Source organism: Rhinoderma darwinii, chromosome 6 (assembly GCF_050947455.1).
Source record: "Rhinoderma darwinii isolate aRhiDar2 chromosome 6, aRhiDar2.hap1, whole genome shotgun sequence".
Taxonomy (NCBI): Eukaryota; Metazoa; Chordata; class Amphibia; order Anura; family Rhinodermatidae; genus Rhinoderma; species Rhinoderma darwinii.
The window spans coordinates 67,157,893-67,177,643 of NC_134692.1; the positions used below are offsets into that span (position 1 = coordinate 67,157,893).

A 19,751-nucleotide genomic window follows, 5' to 3' on the forward strand; every position below is an offset into this window, starting at 1 on the left:
TATACATAAAAATAATAGTGTCAGTCCAGTTATACTCTCCCACCCATAATAACATCGGGCGTGGAGAGACGCTCATGGATGCTGGTCAGTATTGTTTCCGTAGCAACCGTACGTCGCCCAGAAGGTATCGTGCATGGGTCCAATTCAAATTACAGTACTTTCTGGGTGTCATACGGTTACCATGGCAACAGTACCACCCAGCGTGCAGGAGCGTCTCTCTGCGCCCAATGTAAGTTCGGGCGGGAGAGTATAACTGGACTTACACTTTAAGCAAGAAAACAGAGACTGCACCTGATTTAATCCAACTTACATCAAGTGTGCCAGGTCCTCCCTCTAACACGACACAGACTATTGGAATCTTAATAGCAACTCCTAAAATTAGATAAGGAAGATAAAAAATATATAAATAGAAAAAGCTGAATGGATCATGCACAAACTATTTAGATTATGAAGAGGGGATGAGCAGTTTGCGCTATGTCCTTGCTGCGAGTGGTAATGATCTCCTAATGTTATAATGTTTCATGTTATCATCTGCAAACAAAAGAAACTCCACAGACTAAGAAAGAAAGCAGGTCTCAAAATACAAGAAGGAAAGCAGAATCCACATAACCATTTGGATATACCATCTTCTGTTGTAAACCTCTCTCAGTATGAACCAAGCAAACTGGAAATGAATGTTCTATCTAAAGGACTTACATTTTGTCCCACTAAACCACTTGACAGAGCCCAGTTTTGCAGTGACGTGGAGGAATACTTCCGCAGACTGCGGCTGAAGGAATTATTTTCTGACAAAACAGATATGACATCACAAGCTGGGATGGGAAAAGAAACCTCAAGAAAGAAGAAGACAACAAACTGGACCCCTCAACCTGGATACAATCCAACTCTGGATTACTACATTGGCTGCTTCAGAAAAAAAGTGAAATCTGACATATTGGACCAACAGCACAAAGTAACACACAATCTCAGCATGGAGGAAAGGAACGCCACAAAATCACTAAAATCCAACAAAGACATCATCATCAAACCAGCTGATAAAGGAGGCGCTGTAGTAATTCTGAATACATCTGACTACATCCAGGAGGCACATAGATAACTCTCAGACAATAAATACTACACCCTGCTTAATGAAGACCCCACCAAACAATACACAGTGGAACTTGTCCATATCATCAATTGTTTCAACGCTGTATCAGACAGTTTACTGGACCTTATACCGGACAATCCCAGAATGGGAATATTCTACATGTTACCTAAAATACATCATGAAGGCAATGCAGGGAGACCAATCATTTCAGGTGTTGGGACACTAACTGAGAACATTTCTGGCTGGGTGGAAAATCTTCTAAAGCCCTTGGTGAGGTGCACACCCAGTTATGTCCAGGACACCACGGACATCCTCTGCAAACTCTCAGCCCTGGGTCCACTACCAGAGGAAACAATATTGGCAACTATGGATGTGGAGTCTCTGTATTCTAACATCCCCCATGAGGATGGCATAGCCGCATTCCAATACTTTCTTCAAAAGAACAATCTAGCGACAGAGCCAGCCCTACAACTCATCAGGTTCATACTCCATCACAATTATTTTTTATTTGACAAAGACATATATTTGCAATGTATGGGAAGCGTTATGGGTAGCAAAATGTCACCACAATATGCTAACCTGTTTATGGCCAAACTAGAGGAGGAGTTTTTATCAACCTGCGCAACTAAACCTCTAGCATATTTCCGGTACATTGATGACCTGTTGATAATCTGGACAGGCTCAGAACATGAACTGCTTTCTTTCCATAAAAACTTCAACAAGTTCCATCCTACCATCAAACTCACTCTCAACTACTCTACATCTCAAATACATTTCCTGGACATGACCATATACATGAGAAACAATACTATACAAACAACAATCTACCATAAACCTACCGGCCGTCCAGAATATCTAAGATGGAACAGCTTCCATCCGAGACACATAAAGAAATCCATCATCTACAGCCAGGCTCTGCGGTACATACGGATCTGTTCAGACAGTGAAGACAGAAAACAACACCTGCTATCACTGAGGAATACATTCTTACAATAGGGATACCATCCAAGGATTATAGATGATCAGATCTATAGAGCATCAAGAATTCCAAGGAGCAATCTTCTGGATTACAAAAAGAAGGAAGACAACAGCAGGGTGCCCCTAGTGGTCATATACAACCCACAAATGAACATCTTGAGGAAAATTGCTGCTGATGTCCAACCTATATTCAACAAAGACAATAAACTGAAGGAAATATTCCCGGATTTACCTCTCCTTGCCTACAAACAGCCACCAAACCTAAGGAATCTCCTGGTCAGAAGTGCCCTCTCATCACCATCAGAGACTGGCACTTTTCCTTGCAACAGTAGAAAATGCAAGACCTGTACCAACATCTTGTCATCAAACACCATCCAGATAGCAAACACGAAGCAGGACTATAAAATCACTGGCTCGTTCTCCTGTACATCCTCCAATGTAGTGTACATGATCCTGTGTACAAGGTGCATCAATAAAGGAATCTACATTGAAGAAACCATACAAAAACTACAAACCAGGATGAATCTTCACAGACATACAATAAAATAGGAGGTGGATACACCCGTGGGAAAACACTTCTCTGGACCTGATCACAGTTTGGCAGATTTAAAAGTCCTAATACTAAAGGGTCATTTTAAAAACAACAGAGAGAGAAAAATTTGGGAATTCAAGATGAAGATAAAATTCCAGTCATTGACACAAGGCCTCAATCTAACACCAGGATTTATGAGCCACTACATGGAAACACGTCACATCCCTCAACAGACTGACTCCAGATGCCTTAACTCCTAAGTCATCACCCCTATAACCCCAGTTTTATTGCCCCAGCTTATCTTAATGATGTATCACCTCATGTACTAATTGTCTTTGTGTAACATCTTAATGTTGTGCTTTTTTCTAAGTCATTCATTTGTAAACTGCCTGAAGAAGGAGCCTCTGTGCTCTGAAAGCTTGCATATAGAACTTTAATGGTTAGCCAAAAAAAGGTATCATACCTTCTATACTTTTGTCTTTTTTGACACAAAGGTATTTAACATTGCATAATGTTTCATGGCTGAATTTCTATTCCTGAAGTGGCCTGACCCCCAACCTTGACCTACGTTTGCTAACTACTTTGTCGAATGTGCTGTTGCTGGCCTGGCTTGACCTTCTAATATTGTTTTAATCCCATCTGACAAACTGAGATCTTGAGCCTGCGTCGCCATGGTCTGCCCATTAATCTCTCGGCTCCTGCAGCTACAACATAGCAGTCTGCTATTTATACTTGCTCATGAAATGTGTTCTTCACATGTAACAGTGGTTTTTAGGTAAACAAAACTTTTGGGAATCCATGGCTCTGGTTAAAGCTGACATTTCCATTTTAGTCCAGCGCTACACTTCATATAAGATCTTCTTGCTTTGCATATATACATTTTATTTTGGATGAAAGCCCAAATTAACTCTAAAGGGATGTGAACACGTAGCGTAAACACTGCAGATTTTCCGCAACGTATTTCATTGTGAAAAATCTGCAGCTTAATACAGTAGCAGCAGAGTGGATGAGATTTGAACAAATCTCATCCACACTCTGTGCAAAAAATACGCCCAAAAATGATCTAGGCCTTTTTTAAAGCCATCTACTGTCAATCAATCACTACTTGAGCAATTCCCCAGAGTGCAAGTTTATGGAATTGCTATATGAGCAACTCCCCAAAGACAGCTGGAGACTGTCTGGATCAAGCGTGCAGGTAAATCAGCTACCTCAAGTCAGTCAACACTCTGGTCAGCAGAGTCTAAGGCTAATCTATGGTCTTCACTAGAGCCCACCGCAAGGCAGGTTGGATTTGGCTACATAGAACCCAGGTTGCTTTTACAGAATACAGTGTTGGACAGGAGGTGTAACTCCAGGCAATACCAGAACGGATATCCAGACAAGCCAGATGGGTAATCAGCCAGTAGAGTTCACAACCAGGAGATACTAATAGTCCAAATCAGTGAGCAGAGGGTAATTCAAAGACAAGCTGAAGTCCAGTTCAAAGAATCCCAACTATCAAGGAGATACAGGGTGTAACCAGGTGCTTGATCAGAACATGCATACACAAGAGAATCACAAGCAACAATGAGAAGACTGAACAGATTCAAATACTACACTCTTGGCCCTTATAGGTAGCAGACAGAGACATGAGATTGGCTCTGCATCTCAAACCAGGGCCACCCAGTAGTCATGGCAACCTTAAAGTGACAGATGTTTCCTAACATCTAATGTTCCTGATGTGACCAGCTCCTACAGTAGGCTATTCCACAGATTCACAGTTCTCACAGTGAAGAAGGCTTGTTGCCTCTAGAGATTGAAACTTTTTTTTCTCCAGATGGAGGGAGTGTCCCCTTGTCTTTTGAGGGGGTTTTATATGGAACAGGTTTTCACTACATTTCTTGAATGGGCCATTTATATAAGTTAATCATAATTCATCTTTTCTCATAACTTAGATTTTCCATGCCTCTTATTAGTTTAGTGGCTCTTCTTTATATTTTTTTCCAACTCCAGGGCATCCTTTCTATGAACTAGAGCCCAGAACTGAACTGCATATTCTAGATAAGGCTGCACTAAGGCTTTGCACGGTGGTAATATTATATTATATTATGATTCAATGGGGAGATAAAACCAACAACAAATAGCAGATGTTGCAATTTTTGCAGCGGAAAAGCTGTGATTCTGTTGCAGAAATCGCAACTCAGAAAAAAAATAATATACTTTACCAGATCTCTCTACTTCTGCATCCAGCCCGGTCTCCAGTGGTTACGTTTCATCCCATGTGAATGCTGCAGCCAACCACACAGCTGCAGCGTTCACATGGGATGAAACGTTATCCCATGAGGCTGGGGTGCAGGATGTTGCCATGGCGACGGGTAAGTATAGGCTGTTTTTAAAAAATAAAAAAAAAACCTGAACCTACTGGCCGAAAAACTGCACCACAATTTGGTGAGGTTTTTCGGCCAGAATTCCCTGCGGGGTCCAGGGCAGATACACTGTGTACATTTACGCAGCATGTCCTCCCTGTGTATAGTATAAAATCTCTAGTCTACAAACATAGCAACCATTAATTTTGCTTTCATATTCTAAATTGCAACCAGAGAACCTGCCCTTTTTATTGTTTTCTAGGTGAACAAGACCATATTACATCTGAGGTCATTTTGATGCATGAGGCTCATTTTGGATGTAGATACTACAGTATGTGCCTCCTTTATGAAAATTTGTGCAAACAAAAAGGGGGATTGATACCAACAGCAAGTCATCCAATTAAAGTTGATATTTTCCCAGAGCAGGTTAAAATATACACTGCATTCCAGATTATTATGCAAATGTTATTTTTCGCTGATTTTCCTAAATAGTTGATGAAAATGACAGTCAGTATAACCTTCAAGCCATCAACCGTTGGAGTATAATGCAAATTTTATTGAACAAATCTCCTAATGATAACAGATTTTTTTTTAGAAGTAAAAAACTCAAAATGCACTGTTTCAAATAATTATGCACAACAGAGATCAAAACATTTTAAAGGTTGTAAAGAGAACTAAAATGGTCATTTGTTGAATTTGCAGCATCAGGAGGTCATATTTACAGAAATCAAAAGCTCTTTCAATCCAAAAAAACTTAACAGGCCAAGTTACATGTTAACATAGGACCCCTTCTTTGATAATACCTTCACAATTCTTGCATCCATTGAATTTGTGAGTATTTGGACAGTTTCTGCTTGAATATCTTTGCAGGATGTCAGAATAACCTCCCAGAGTTTCTGTTTTGATGTGAACTGCCTCCCACCCTCATAGATATTTTGCTTGAGGATGCTCCAAAGGTTCTCAATAGGGTTGAGGTCAGGGGAACATGGGGTCCACACCATGAGTTTCTCTCCTTTTATGCCCATAGCAGCCAATGACACAGAGGTATTCTTTGCAGCATGAGATGGTGCATTGTCATGCATGAAGATAATTTTGCTACGGAAGGCACAGTTCTTCTTTTTGTACCACGGAAGAAAGTGGTCAGTCATAAACTCTACGTACTTTGCAGAGGTCATTTTCACACCGTCAGGGATCCTAAAGGGGCCTACCAGCTCTCTCCCCATGATTCCAGCCCAAAACATGACACCGCCACCTCCTTGCTGACGTCGCAGCCTTTTTGGGACATGGTGGCCATTCACCAACCATCCACTACTCCATCCATCTAGACCATCCAGGGTTGCACGGCACTCATCAGTAAACAACATGGTTTGAAAATTAGTCTTCATGTATTTCTGAGCCCACTGCAAACGTTTCTGCTTGTGAGCATTCTTTAGGGGTGGCCGAATAATAGCTTTATGCACAATTGCAAACCTCTGGAGGATCCTACACCTTGATGTTCGCGGGACTCCAGAGGCACCAGCGGCTTCAAACACCTGTTTGCTGCTTTGCAATGGCATTTTAGCAGCTGCTCTCCTAATCCTATTAATTTGTCTGGCAGAAACCTTCCTCATTATGCCTTTATCTGAACGAACCCGTCTGTGCTCTGAATCAGCCACAAATCTTTTCACAGTGCGATGAACACGCTTACGTTTTCTTGAAATATCCAATGTTTTCATACCTTGTCCAAGGTATTGCACTATTTCACGCTTTTCAGGCAGCAGAGAGATCCTTTTTCTTTCCCATATTGCTTGAAACCTGTGGCCTGCTTAATAATGTGGAACGTCCTTCTTAAGTAGTTTTCCTTTGATTGGGCACACCTGGAAAACTAATTATCACAGGTGTCTGAGATTGATTACAATGATCCAAAGAGCCCTAAGACACAATACCATCCATGAGTTTCATTGAAAAACTAATAATTAAATGTTTATGACACTTAAATCCAATGTGCATAATAATTTGGAACACGGTGTAGAAGAAGTGATCTGATTGGTTGCTAAGCCTCCACTTTTTGTTTGCCGAAGTTTTCATAAATAGGAATATTGTGTATAGTTCATTACACATATAGAAAACATTTAATAATACTAATGTACTATTAATACTACTGTACATCATACTGACACATTACTGTCATTGATATACACAATTTAACTGTTAAAGGGGAAGGCCAGAAAGTATAATTTTTGCATTTGCCATGATCCTAGAAATAAACTAACTTTGTCATTGACTTTCTATTAATAATGTAATAAACATTAGAACTGCGATTCAGACCGCACATAAACCCCCATCACCGTACAACAGCCACATAATCACATGGCCTCATCATCTACTGTATAAACACAGATCTATTGGATGAAGCAGCCATGTGACAAGGCCACATGACTGCTGTACAGAGCTGTACTACATACAATGTTCACGGAGAGGAGGAGAGGCCATGTATAGGCTGGGCTGTGGTTGAAATGTTTACATGTGGATGAGGACAGCCGAAGGGAGGCTCATATTTAATATAGTAAGCCATACATGTAAGACACAACTCATAGATAAATGTGATCCCGACTTTTTACCTACTTAGATGCCACAGTCAATAGCAACCGCAGCACCTAAGTGGTTTGACAAGGCGCTCTTCGCACTCGCGGGGTGCTGGTGGGTCACCATAGCAACCTGGAGCCTAATGAAAAGTAAATTAAAAGTATACTTAATGCAACTGCCTAATATTTAAGCCTGAGGGTATCCCATCCAGTGCCATGAATACATATTTTTTTGGACATGTAATTATGTCTATTTCATGATTGTCAATATGCCAAACACATAGATTCAGTCATTTGCACAACTTTGCAGTCGGGTGTGCCAGCCTGATCTTTGCATTTCCACAGTTATACACTTTATGAAGCTAAAGCTATAAAATAATCTTCCATTTCTTTTACCTCCTTTCTCTTTGGTCTGTTCTGAAATAAATTTCTCCAGCTTGGCCCTCAAGAGAATTTCAACACCATATTTGCCATTAGTACCATTATCCACAAGAATAAAGTGAGAATGATTATTATCTAAGCAGGAAAGACTTCCTTGGTTTTCCTCATCTATGTGGTAATGAGCTGGAAATGATCCCTGGAGAAAAGAAAAAATACGTTCTACGGAAGTTAATAAAAAATGTTAGATCGACAGTGACACCCAAAAGACAGTACGTAAAAGTTTCTAGGTTTTGCATTGGCCTTAACATGTAGCTTTACTATTGATGAATCATATGTTTGTTTAATGAAATTTACAATTCCTTAAATTCTTCTATTGTCAGTATTGCTCTGTAAATGAGAGTGAGCAATCGATTAGTAGAGCAAGGTAGACAAAAGAAAAGAAAACTCTCTATGCCTTCCCTGGATTCCATCAACGGATGTTTTACCGCACCCCGAAGGACTGAAATGTGTTAATTAGTGTGTGATAATTAATAACTTGTCATACCTCAATCAATGTCAGTTGCATACTTAACACTTGTACTTTAAGGTTCGCGGCTACTTGGTGAATTGATTAAGGTGAGTGAATTAACCAAAAGAGAATGACTTTTGCAAGAACATTTCCCAATATGATGAATGATAAAAGGTTTTAAAGATTTCTAAACAAGTCCAGTTTATATTAATTACTTCAAGGCTTCAAGGTTATGTAAACCTTTGAAAGGCAAAAACATTTTTTAATAAAAAGGTGTATCAGTGTGTTTTGTGTAATTTTGTAAATAATTTTTATTACAAATTATTTTAACTTTTTTAGATACAGATGCTCTGTATTTTCTATACTGTGCAGCTGTATCGTTCCCTATTCACTGAATCCGTCAGTCCCGCGAACCTGACGGGTTTAGTGACAGTGGGTCCTGCGTGTCTCTGACAGGCAGCATCCACCTGTAAATTAGCAAATATAAGTTATGAAAGGCTAGTTTCTGCCAGGTGGCCCTGCCTCTTTTACTAACTTCTGTCAACTTTCTTAGAAAAGTAAACAGTAACAATTTTTCCTACAGATTGTGATTTTTGAGTCGTTTGCAAATTTTCCATTCTACTGTTGTAGAATAGTTAATAAATTCCCCTCAATAGTTTTAACACTGGGATGTAGCCAGTGTTATGTGCTTGGCTCGAGGGGGAAGTGTCCACTGGGTGTCTCTTGTCTGGCTTTCCCGCCCATCTTAGTATAGTTAAAATGACTCTCTAGGGAGAGACTTATGAATTATACTGAGGAGGGCGGGGGAAGCTATAGGATAACTGCCCAGCAGACACTTCTTCCAAAGCCTGACACATAACACTGGCTGCGAGCCAGTGTTAAAACAATGTTTTCCCTAAAACGCTGCAGTAGTTTAGTGTAAAGTAAAGTTCAATAAAATTGTGACATTTGTCATTAAATCATGGTGCCATCTGTTAGGGCAGCATGATCTTGGCGACAGGTTACCTTTAAATTCAAATACTTACAGAGGTGGAAATCAGGCTGTTGCGATTGTGAACTATTCCCCAAGTCACTATACCAATAGTGACAATTTTAGTGTTCTTGTTGGTGCTTCCCATACAAAAGTCTCTAACTGCTTCACCAACTTGCTTCATCACACCAGCATGGGAACCCCCAGTTATTATCCACGCACCTGTTTATAAAATATTATTTAATAAATAAGTGAATGTCCACCTTTTAAGGCTGGGTTTACACAGAATTTGGCATTTTTAGGCAGATTTTGTTCTGCCTGCACTCCGTTTTTTCGCTGTGTTTTTCGCCCGCGGCCATTGAGCGCTGATGGGTAAAAAAATGCAGCAAAATACGCTTTCTCTGCCTCCCATTGATGTCAATGGGAGGTCAGAGACGTAAACTCTCGAAGATAAGGCATGTTAATCAATGCAAGGCATTTTCGCCCGTTTTTCGGCGCGTTTTCTGACGTTGTTTCCGCGTTAAAAAATGTGTCAAAAAAACTCTGTGTGAACTGACCCTAACAGTCCCACATTCTATGCTGATTAATTTGTTAATACATCTTTACAGCAGTCTGGGCATTGTTATATAGAGCTCCAAATAGCCCTGCATAGACATGGAGTTACAAGCTAAGATTCTGACTGTTTGCAGTCACCAGTGCATACTATTTTATTATCAAATTCAAAATATATAATTCATATGGATAAGAATATTTAAAGGAACATATAGTTTAGTGCTTTATAATATAGTGTGATATTAATTATGACCACTGCATAAATTTAGACTTTATAAAATGCACTTACTAGGCTTTGTCGAATGAACTGAACTAAAACCCAGCTTCGACGAGCATCTTAGACCATGAATAGCCTCTATCCCTGGAGATCCAGTAGAATGGTACACACTTCATGGCTACCCTACAAGATAGGGCTTGCTCACTGGCTTCCCATGAGAAAGACTGGTGTGTGATAGCAACTATGCCAAGGTCACATGGCCAAGTGTTTGGGTATGTGCACACGATAGCTGCCTTTTACGTCTGAAATTACAGACTGTTTTCAAGAGAAAACAGCTGCCTCGTTTCAGAAGTAATTGCTCCTCCTCGCATTTTGCGAGGCGTCATTGACGGCCATAATTTTGAGCTGTTCTTCATTGAATTCAATGAAAAACGGCTGAAATTACGTTCAAAGAAGTGTCCTGCATTTCTTTGACGAGGCAGTCATTTTATGCGTCGTCGTTTGACAGCTGTCAAACGACGACGCGTAAATGACAGGTCGTCAGCACAGTACGTCGGCAAACCCATTCAAATGAATGGGCAGATGTTTGCAGACGTATTGGAGCCGTATTTTCAGACGTTAAACGAGGCATAATATGCCTCGTTTACGTCTGAAAATAGGTCGTGTGAACCCAGCCTTATAGTTGTGTGAAAATTCTGTGGCCAGTGTTTCGTACCTAGTGACTAGTGTAGTATCCAACCCCTGCCCTTCCAATATTTAGGCTATGGTTATTAAGCAACAAAATGTCCAGTGCTGGTTGTTTAGTGATGGTTTACATGCAGAAATGTCACTATCAGTAATGGGCTCAGGACTGTACACATGTACTGTACATAATACTCTTCATTCAAAAAACATATATAACTTACCTGTGGTTTGTGCAGCTTTCACTAGACCCCTGCGGAAAATGTTTCTCAGTCTCATTTTCATACGGAAGTTCTTAGCTCCTCCTGTTACTGAAATTAAAAGGTTAGGAACTTCAAGACCCCATTGTTCAGTCATCAGCTGGTAGATAACATTAGATGGTGTATCAGATGAAACTCTTACAAACTGCTGTCAAGTAAAAAACAAAAACAAAAAATGTGAACGTTAATCAGCAGAAAGATGTTTTATAATAAATTCTACTAAAGCAGAAATCTACTACTATTACAGGCACTCGAATTGTTCGCTTAACCCCAATTTACTCAGACATAAATGGCAAACTTGCCAAGTTATGCAGTGATAAAGAAATGGGGAATATATAACTCACTGTATATGTTGACAGATCTGTGTGGTAATGGACTAAAACACTGGCCTCAGAAGCAAAGGAGCACATAGTGGATTTTGGGGCCTCCTTTTTTTAGAATATATTTTATGCACCATGTCAGGTTTGAAGAGGTCTTGTAGTGCCAAAACAGTTGAAATCCCCCAAAAGTGACACGGTTTTGGAAACTACACACCTCAAGGAATTTATCTAAGGGTACAGTTAGCATTTTGACCCCACAGGTCTTTTGCTATTTTTATTGGAGTTTGTCTGTGAAAGTGAAAATCTATTTTTTTTCTGAAAAAATATAAAAAAAATAATATTTGCAAGGAATAAAGAATAAAAAGCACCCCAAAAAAAGTAAAGATACTTCTCCTGATTATGGCAATACCCCATATGTGGTACTGTTTGGACCGACGGCAGAGCTCAGAATGGAAGGAGCGCCATTTGGATTTTGAAGCGCAGATTTTGCTGGATTGGTTTTCAGTGCCATGTCGCGTTTGCAATGCCCTGGAGGGAGCAAGACAGTGTAAACCCCCCAAAAGTGACCCCATTTTGAAGACTACACCCCTCAAGGAATTTTTCTAGGGGTATAGTTAGCATTTTGACCCCATAGTTTTTTTTGCTGAATTTAGTGGAATTAGGCAGTGAAAATTAAAATCTAGAAAAAATATAGAAATGATGCGATTACGGCGATACCATATGTATATCGTTTTTTTATGTTTTGTAGCGTTTGCGCAATAAAATCACTTTTTGATAAAATTATTTATTTTTTGTGTCTCCATATTCTGAGAGCCATAACTTTTTTATCTTTCAGTCAAAAAAGCTGTGTAAGGGCTTGTTTTTTTGCGGGACGGGTTGTAGTTTTTATTGGTGCTATTTTGGGGTACATGCAATTTTTTTAATCAGCTTTTATTCTATATTTTGGGAGGGCTCATGACCAAAAAATAGTGATTTTGACATTGTTTTTTAATTATTTTTTTTGCGGTGTTCATCCTGCGGGAAAAATAATATTATAGTTTTATAGTTTGGGTCGTTACGAATGCGGTGATACCAAATATGTGTACTTTTTTAACATTTTCATTTTTTTTCCTATAATAAAAGACTTATTATAGGAAAAAATGCATTTTTTGGTTTTTGTAACTTATAACTTGTTTGTACACTTTTATAAAACATTTTTATAACTTTTTTTTTACTTTTTACTTGTTTTACTTGAAGACCTGCAGCACTGATCGCTGCTATAATACATTACACTACCTAGGTAGTGTAACGTATTATAAACTGTCAGTGTGACGCTGAGAGTCACACTGACAGGAAGCTTATGAGGACGGGCCTCCGGCTGGTTCTCATAGGCTGCCGTGCATGGCAGACCCGGGGGCTGTTGTATGGCCTCCGGTTTTGCCTTATAACCGATTGCAGAAAACGCAATCAGTCCTCTGGAAAGTTTGTTGTAGCAACAAACTTTCCAGTTTGTTATAGTAACAAACTTTCCAGTTCGTTGCTACAACAAACTTTCCCTGCAATCACATGACCGGGACCTGAACCAATTAGGTCCCGATCACGTCTCCGGGACCAGAGGCAGGGGATAACAGCTCGATCCGGGTGTCAGCGCTACTCTGAGACACCCAGATCGCCCTTTTAACACGCACCGTGAATTCACGTTGGCGCTGTACAGAGCCCAGCAAGTGCCGACGTGAATTTACTGTGGGTGGTCGGGAAGCGGTTAAACCCATATAGGTCTCTAACATTTTAATACAAGCTGTGATAAAAATTTGATCTTGTGAAAGAGGCTTCATGGGGGTTTATTGTTTCTTATATATATTTTTCATTCCAAAAGCAGGCGACTGAGAATGGTAGATTTCAGTAGTGTAACCACACTACCATATATTAACCCCGTAACTAAGGCCTTGCTTTGTACGTAATAATTTTCTTGACAGTTTTAAATTTTTAATCCCTCTTTTACCCTCTTGATGCTCAAATCTATTTTTATATAAATCTCTTTCCCACATTGTCACGCATGTTAGGCTGGATTCACACAAGCATGTTCGGTCCGTAAAGGACAGAAAGTATTTCGGCCGCAATTCCCGGACCGAACACACTGCAGGGAGCCGGGCTCCTAGCATCATAGTTATGTACGACGCTAGGAGTCCCTGCCTCGCTGCAGGGCAGGGACTCCTAGCGTCGTACATAACAATGATGCTAGAAGCCCGGCTCCCTGCTGTGTGTTCGGTCTGGGAATTGCGGCCGAAATACGTTCTGTCTTTTACGGACCGAACATGCTTGTGTGAATCCAGCCTTACAATGAATTTCTATTACTGCAATAGAAAGATTAATAAATTAAAGGGAATGTATCATGAATTAAATTTTAGTTTCATTAATTAGATGTAAGTCTGTAAAAGAGAAATAATGTTTTTTTGTTCTTTTTAAACGACTGTGCTATTTATATTTTACAACTTGTTTAGAGCAGCCATATTAGAGAGCCATACTTCCTTTCTCTTATCTGTATAGACAGTACAGCAGGGTGCGTGTACTTTATGGCAGCTGAAATGAATGTGAGAAATGTCATAGATTATTAGTCTCCAGGAAGTGATGGCGTACAGCCCCCTCCCCCAGGGACCAGGGAGTTACAAGGCAGATGCATACAGAACTTAATATGTGTAATGTATATAGTGCTGCTATCCAACCTCATCTAGACCTCAAGCAGTACAATAGAGCGCTCATTAAATCCCTCTGCTGATAAAGAGATGACTTTCCCAATCTATACAGCAAAGATGACAAATGAGCTACAGAAAATAGGCAGCATCAGCCCATTGTGACCGCTCTAGTGGCCAGTGTGAAACCTTGAAAATGTCAAGATTATTTGTATGTGGATAGTCACATAAGAAAATAAAAATACACCACCAATTTAAAATTAATATTTTAAATAAAATTCTGATTGAAATAATATGTAACTTTCTGTTACATTCCCCATAAGTCTATGATTCTAAAAAAAAAAGTTAAACATTCAATAAAACTATACATATTTGCTATCGCCGTGTCTGTAACGACCGGAACTATAAAACTATCATGTTATTTATCCCACCAGGTGAACGCTGTGAAAGAAAAATTATAAAAAAACAATACGAGAATCGCTGTTTTTTGGTCACCTTGCCTCCTAAAAAATGAAATAAAAAGTGATCAGAAAGTTACGTATACCCCAAAATGGTAAATTAAAACTATAGTCCATCCCGCAAAAAAACAAGCCCTATCACAGCTTTCTTGATAGAAAAATAAAAAAGATATGGCTCTTAGACTATGGCAACACAAAAATTATTTTATTTTTTTTTTAAAAATGATTTTATTGTGCAAAAGCTGTAAAACATGAAAAAAAAAACTATATACATTTGGTATGGTCATAGTTGTATCGACCAGCAGAATAAAGTTAATATGTCATTTATAGCGCACGGTGAATGTCGTAAAAAGAAAAATAATATAAATCAATAACATAATTGCTGTTTTTTTGGTCACCACCCCTCCCAAAACATAAAATAAAAAGTGAACAAAAATTTGCATGCACCACAAAATGGTACCAATACATTCTACAGTCCCGCAAAAAATTATCTCTCAAATAGCTCTGTCGACAAAAAATAAAATAAATTCTAGATCTCAGAATATGGCGACACAAAAGGTGCAGAGTGTGTTTGAAAAGGGGGATAAGATTGAGCACCATTTACTAGTGCGACACTAGCCACACATCTGTGGATTATTATTTACCCCATTATTATACCACCTTAGTAAGACCGGATGTACTGCACACAGCTTACATATGCCCCCACATTATAAACTGAAATACCAGCTAAAAAGAACTACTACCAAGCAAAATCTGTGCTCCAAAATCCAAATGGCGCTCCCTCCCTTCTGAGCCCTACAGTCTGCCCAAACAGCAGTTTACGCCCACATATATATATATATATATATATATATATATATATTCTCTACCAATCAAGGAGTTGTCCTTTTATTTTTACATTTTTATGTAACTCAAGCATACTATTTGTACATTTTACAAGCAATATAGTTATTTAAGGTAGTTAACATAACAATTAATGAAAAGAAAATAATTAAAGAGGTCAGTGCCTGACTAAAACTGATAGTATAACTGAGGCTAACGAGACTATAATGGTGACATAATGAACTGCAGCCTCTTGTAGATCGTCTCACACAGCCCCCCCACCTGTAGAATGTTCCACACACATTGCCTTGAGGAAAGTGCGACACAGCCCCCTTTGTAGATAGTGCCACAGAGCCCCTCTGGCAGACAGTGCCACACAGACCCCTGAAGATAGTGCCACACAGCCCCCATTGTAGATAGTGCCACACAGCCCCCCTTGTAGTTAGTGCCACACAGCAACACTTTTAGATAGTGCCACACAGCTCCTTCTTGTAGATTGTGCCACACAGCCCCCTTATAGATAGCGACACACAGCCCCCTTGTAGATAGTCACAGACAGCCCCCAAACAAATAACAAAAACTTGTACTCAACTAGCCCCATTCCCACGATGAACAGAGCAGCCCCACAGCCCCCTCAGCAGCTTATAATACGGGATCCTTGCGTAGACTGACGTGCTCCATTGACATCATCGTGCCAGCCTGCGCAGGGATCCTGTCCCAGTGCCTTAGTGAATGGCAGAGAAGGGAGCTAGTTCCTTGCTCCGCCATAGTATTCAATTAGGACTAAGGATGCAGATACAATGAAATATGGCCCCGATGCCCAGTGCAGGTGATGCCACAATTAATGAGAGGGCCCGTGCCTCCCGAACTGGCACATTATGGACCAGATGGCATGGGCCCCCTTATGCTCCGGACCCCGTAGCAGCCGACATAGTAGCGGCTCCGTGGTGACACCCCCTTGCGCCCAGAGCACATGCACTGCCTGCCCCACCCCCTAGGTACGCCCCTGCCTCAGGGGCTTTGCAAGTGCGACCCTTGTGAGAATGAAAAAATCTGAGCTAAAACTACATCTTATTGGAAAAGATTTTGATTTTCATTATCAGGGCTTAATTAAAATAAATTCAGCAAAAAAACCTGTGGGGTCAAAATGCTACCAATATCTCTAGATTAATTCCTTGGTGCGTGTAGTTTCACAAATGGAGTCACTTCTGGGGGGTTTCCAGTGTTTTGGTCCCACAGGGGCAGGGGTGGGATTCAAATTTTTAACAACAGGTTCCCTATTTTTCGGACGAAAACATGCGGAAGGATGGGTTCACGGTGTTTTACGATGTATCGTGCCATTTAAAATGATTCTAATAATAAAATAAAACAATTATGATATTCCAAATACCCCCTATATTAAAGTGGACTCTAAATAAAGAAATTCCATGTCCAGAATGTTTTAGTGTGGATTGCCACACTAATTATATAATTACAATAGCGTACAGACCTACCACACATTATATTAAACTCATCCATTACGCATAGACCTATTTGCGCACATTCATTATCCTAAGCGTGCTCATCCCATTTAGTTAGGCTGTGCACATGAGAAGGGTGGAGGACAGTGCGGCGTGCACAGTAAGCCACGACAATTCTCCCGGTTAATGCACAGATATAACGGCAGGAGCAAGCACAGCACATATATACAGCACCAGAACAAGCTCAGTACATATATACAGCACCAGAACCTAGCTAAGTACAAATATACAGCACCAGAACAAGGCTCAGTACATATATATAGCACCAGAAAAAAAAGCTCAGTACATACATATATATATATATATATATATATATATATATATATATATATATATATGTTTTGAGCTTGGTTGTTCTGATATATATGTACTGAGCTTTGTTCTGGTGCTGTATATATGAACTGAGCTTTGTTCTGGGGCTGTATTTAGGTACTGAGCTTGGTTCTGGTGTTGTATATATGTACTAAGCTTTGTTGTGGTCGCATATATGTACTGAACTTGGTTCTGGTGCTTTATTTATATGTGGAGCTTAGTTCTGGAGTTGTATATATGTTCTGAGCTTGGTTCTGGTGTTGTATATATGTACTAAGCTTGGTTCTGGTGCAGTATATATGTACTAAGCTTTGTTGTGGTACTGTATATATGTACTGAGCTTGGCCCTGGTGCTGTATTTATATGCAGAGCTTAGTTCTGGAGTTGTATATATGTTTTGAGCTTCTCTTTGGTGCCGTATATATGTATTGAGCTTGGTTGTTATGATGAATATAACTCCAGAACCATATATATATACAGAGCACCAGAACCAAGCTCAGTACATATATACAGCACAAGTACAAATACAGCTCAGTACAGAGATAATTTGCAAATTTAGTCTAACCCCTGCCATATAAGTTTGTACAGCATTAAACTACAGCTCCCAGTATAGCCATAACGATGGTAAGGATATGTGGGAGTTGTTGTTTCACAAAAAAGAATGATACACACATCATCTCGCTGCAGATCATAAAGTGACTACAGTACTGAGCAGTCACAGGGAGAATAAGCATTTACATTTAGTGACTTCTCAGGTTGTAGTCGTTCACTTTACTTTTCCATCTGGTCCAAAACTCTATGATGCCTCCTGGCCATGACCCATTTCTGCAGAAATGGGTAAATTTGCTGCTCAGATGTCTTCGGAAGCTCACTTTTTCAACATTTCTGCACCTATAAACGAAGAGCAAATTCTTATGGTACCACACTCTATGCCCCCAAATATAAAAGTATCATACACTGTGTCCCCGAATATAATAGCGCCACACACTGTGCCTCTGAATCGAATAGTAACATACACTGTGCCCCTGAATAAAATTGTGTCAAACACTGTAAAGTAATGCACCACACACTGCCCCCTGTAAATAGTGCCCCTCATAGAGCCCTGTATAGATAGTTCTCCCTTAGAGCCCTCTGTAGATAGTTCTCCCCATAGAGCCAGCTGTAGGTAGTATCGTTCCCTGTAGATAGTACCCCCTGTAGCATTCCCTGTAGATAGTGCCCCCTGTGGCATTCACTGTAGCATTCCCTGTATAGTGCCCCTTGTAGCGTTCCCTGTATAGTGCCCCCAGTAGCGTTCCCTGTATAGTGCCCCCTGTAGCGTTCCCTGTATAGTGCACCCTGTGGCATTCACTGTAGCATTCCCTGTATAGGCCCTCCTGTGGCGTTCCCTGTGGATAGAGCCACCTGTGGCATTCCCTGTAGCTAGAGCCCCCTGTGGCATTCCCAGTATGTAGGGCCCCCTGTGGCAATCCCTGTAGATAGAGCCCACTGTGGCGTTCCCTGTAGATAGAGCCTCCTGTGGCGTTCCCTGTAGATAGAGCCCCCTGTGGCGTTCCCTGTAGATAGAGCCACTTGTGCCCCTGTGGCGATCCCTGGAGATAGGGCCCCATATGGTGTTCCCTGTAAATAGAGACCCTTGTGCATTCCCTGTAGATAGGGCCCCTGTGACGTTCCCTGAAAATAGAGCCCCCTGTGCCGGTCCCTGTAGATAGGGCCCCTACAGGGAACGCCACATGGGGCCCTATCTACAGGGAACACCACATGGGGCCCTATCTACAGGGACTGTCACAGGGGCACAGGGGGCTCTATCAACAGGAAACGCCAAACGGGTCTCTATCTACAGGAAACGCCACAGGGGGCCCTATCTACAGGGAACGCCACATGGGGCCCTATGTTGCGTTACCCTATAGATAGGACCCCCTGTGGCGTTCCCTGTAGATAAGGGCCCCTATATAGGGGACATACTAGAAAGAATGAAGAAAAAGAATGAACAATATTAGTAATGGGGGAAAATATAAAAAAATATATGAGTTTTTTATTTTTCGAAAACATGGAATGAACAGATTGTCTTTGTAGTTAATGAGAAAATAAAAACAAATTCCATAGAAACAGATGTGTAAAAATGTTTACTGTGCTTGATAGACCTGGAATGAACAGAATATAAGTGTAGTTTATAAGGGAATGAATACATATTCCATAGAAACAGATGCATAATTATTTTCCTGTGCTTCATAGACCTGGAATGAACAGCATATAAGTGCAGTTTATAGTGGAATTAAAACATTCCCTTCTAAACTACAGGGTGGGCCATTTATATGGATACACCTAAATAAAATGGGAATGGTTGGTGATATTAACTTCCTGTTTGTGGCACATTAGTATATGGGAGGGGGGAAACTTTTCAAGCTGGGTGTTGACCATGGCGGCCATTTTTAAGTCGGCCATTTTGTATCCAACTTTAGTTTTTTCAATGGGAAGAGGGTCATGTGACAAATCAAACTTATCGAGAATTTCACAAAAAAAACAATGGTGTGCTTGGTTTTAACGTTACTTTATTCTTTCATGAGTTATTTAC

At 40.3% G+C, this 19,751-nt stretch overlaps 1 protein-coding gene across 1 annotated transcript in view; it reads right to left on the minus strand.

The window, feature by feature from the left end:
* TRPM2 (transient receptor potential cation channel subfamily M member 2) overlaps positions 1-19,751 on the minus strand; it is a 205,024-nt gene that overhangs the window by 134,000 nt on the left and 51,273 nt on the right. The window contains exons 6-9 of the mRNA XM_075829907.1: positions 11,040-11,223; positions 9,421-9,587; positions 7,903-8,083; positions 311-372 (exon numbers count right to left, since the gene is read on the minus strand). Coding sequence (XP_075686022.1) covers positions 311-372; positions 7,903-8,083; positions 9,421-9,587; positions 11,040-11,223 — 594 coding nt within the window. The remainder of the gene's footprint in view (positions 1-310; positions 373-7,902; positions 8,084-9,420; positions 9,588-11,039; positions 11,224-19,751) is intronic.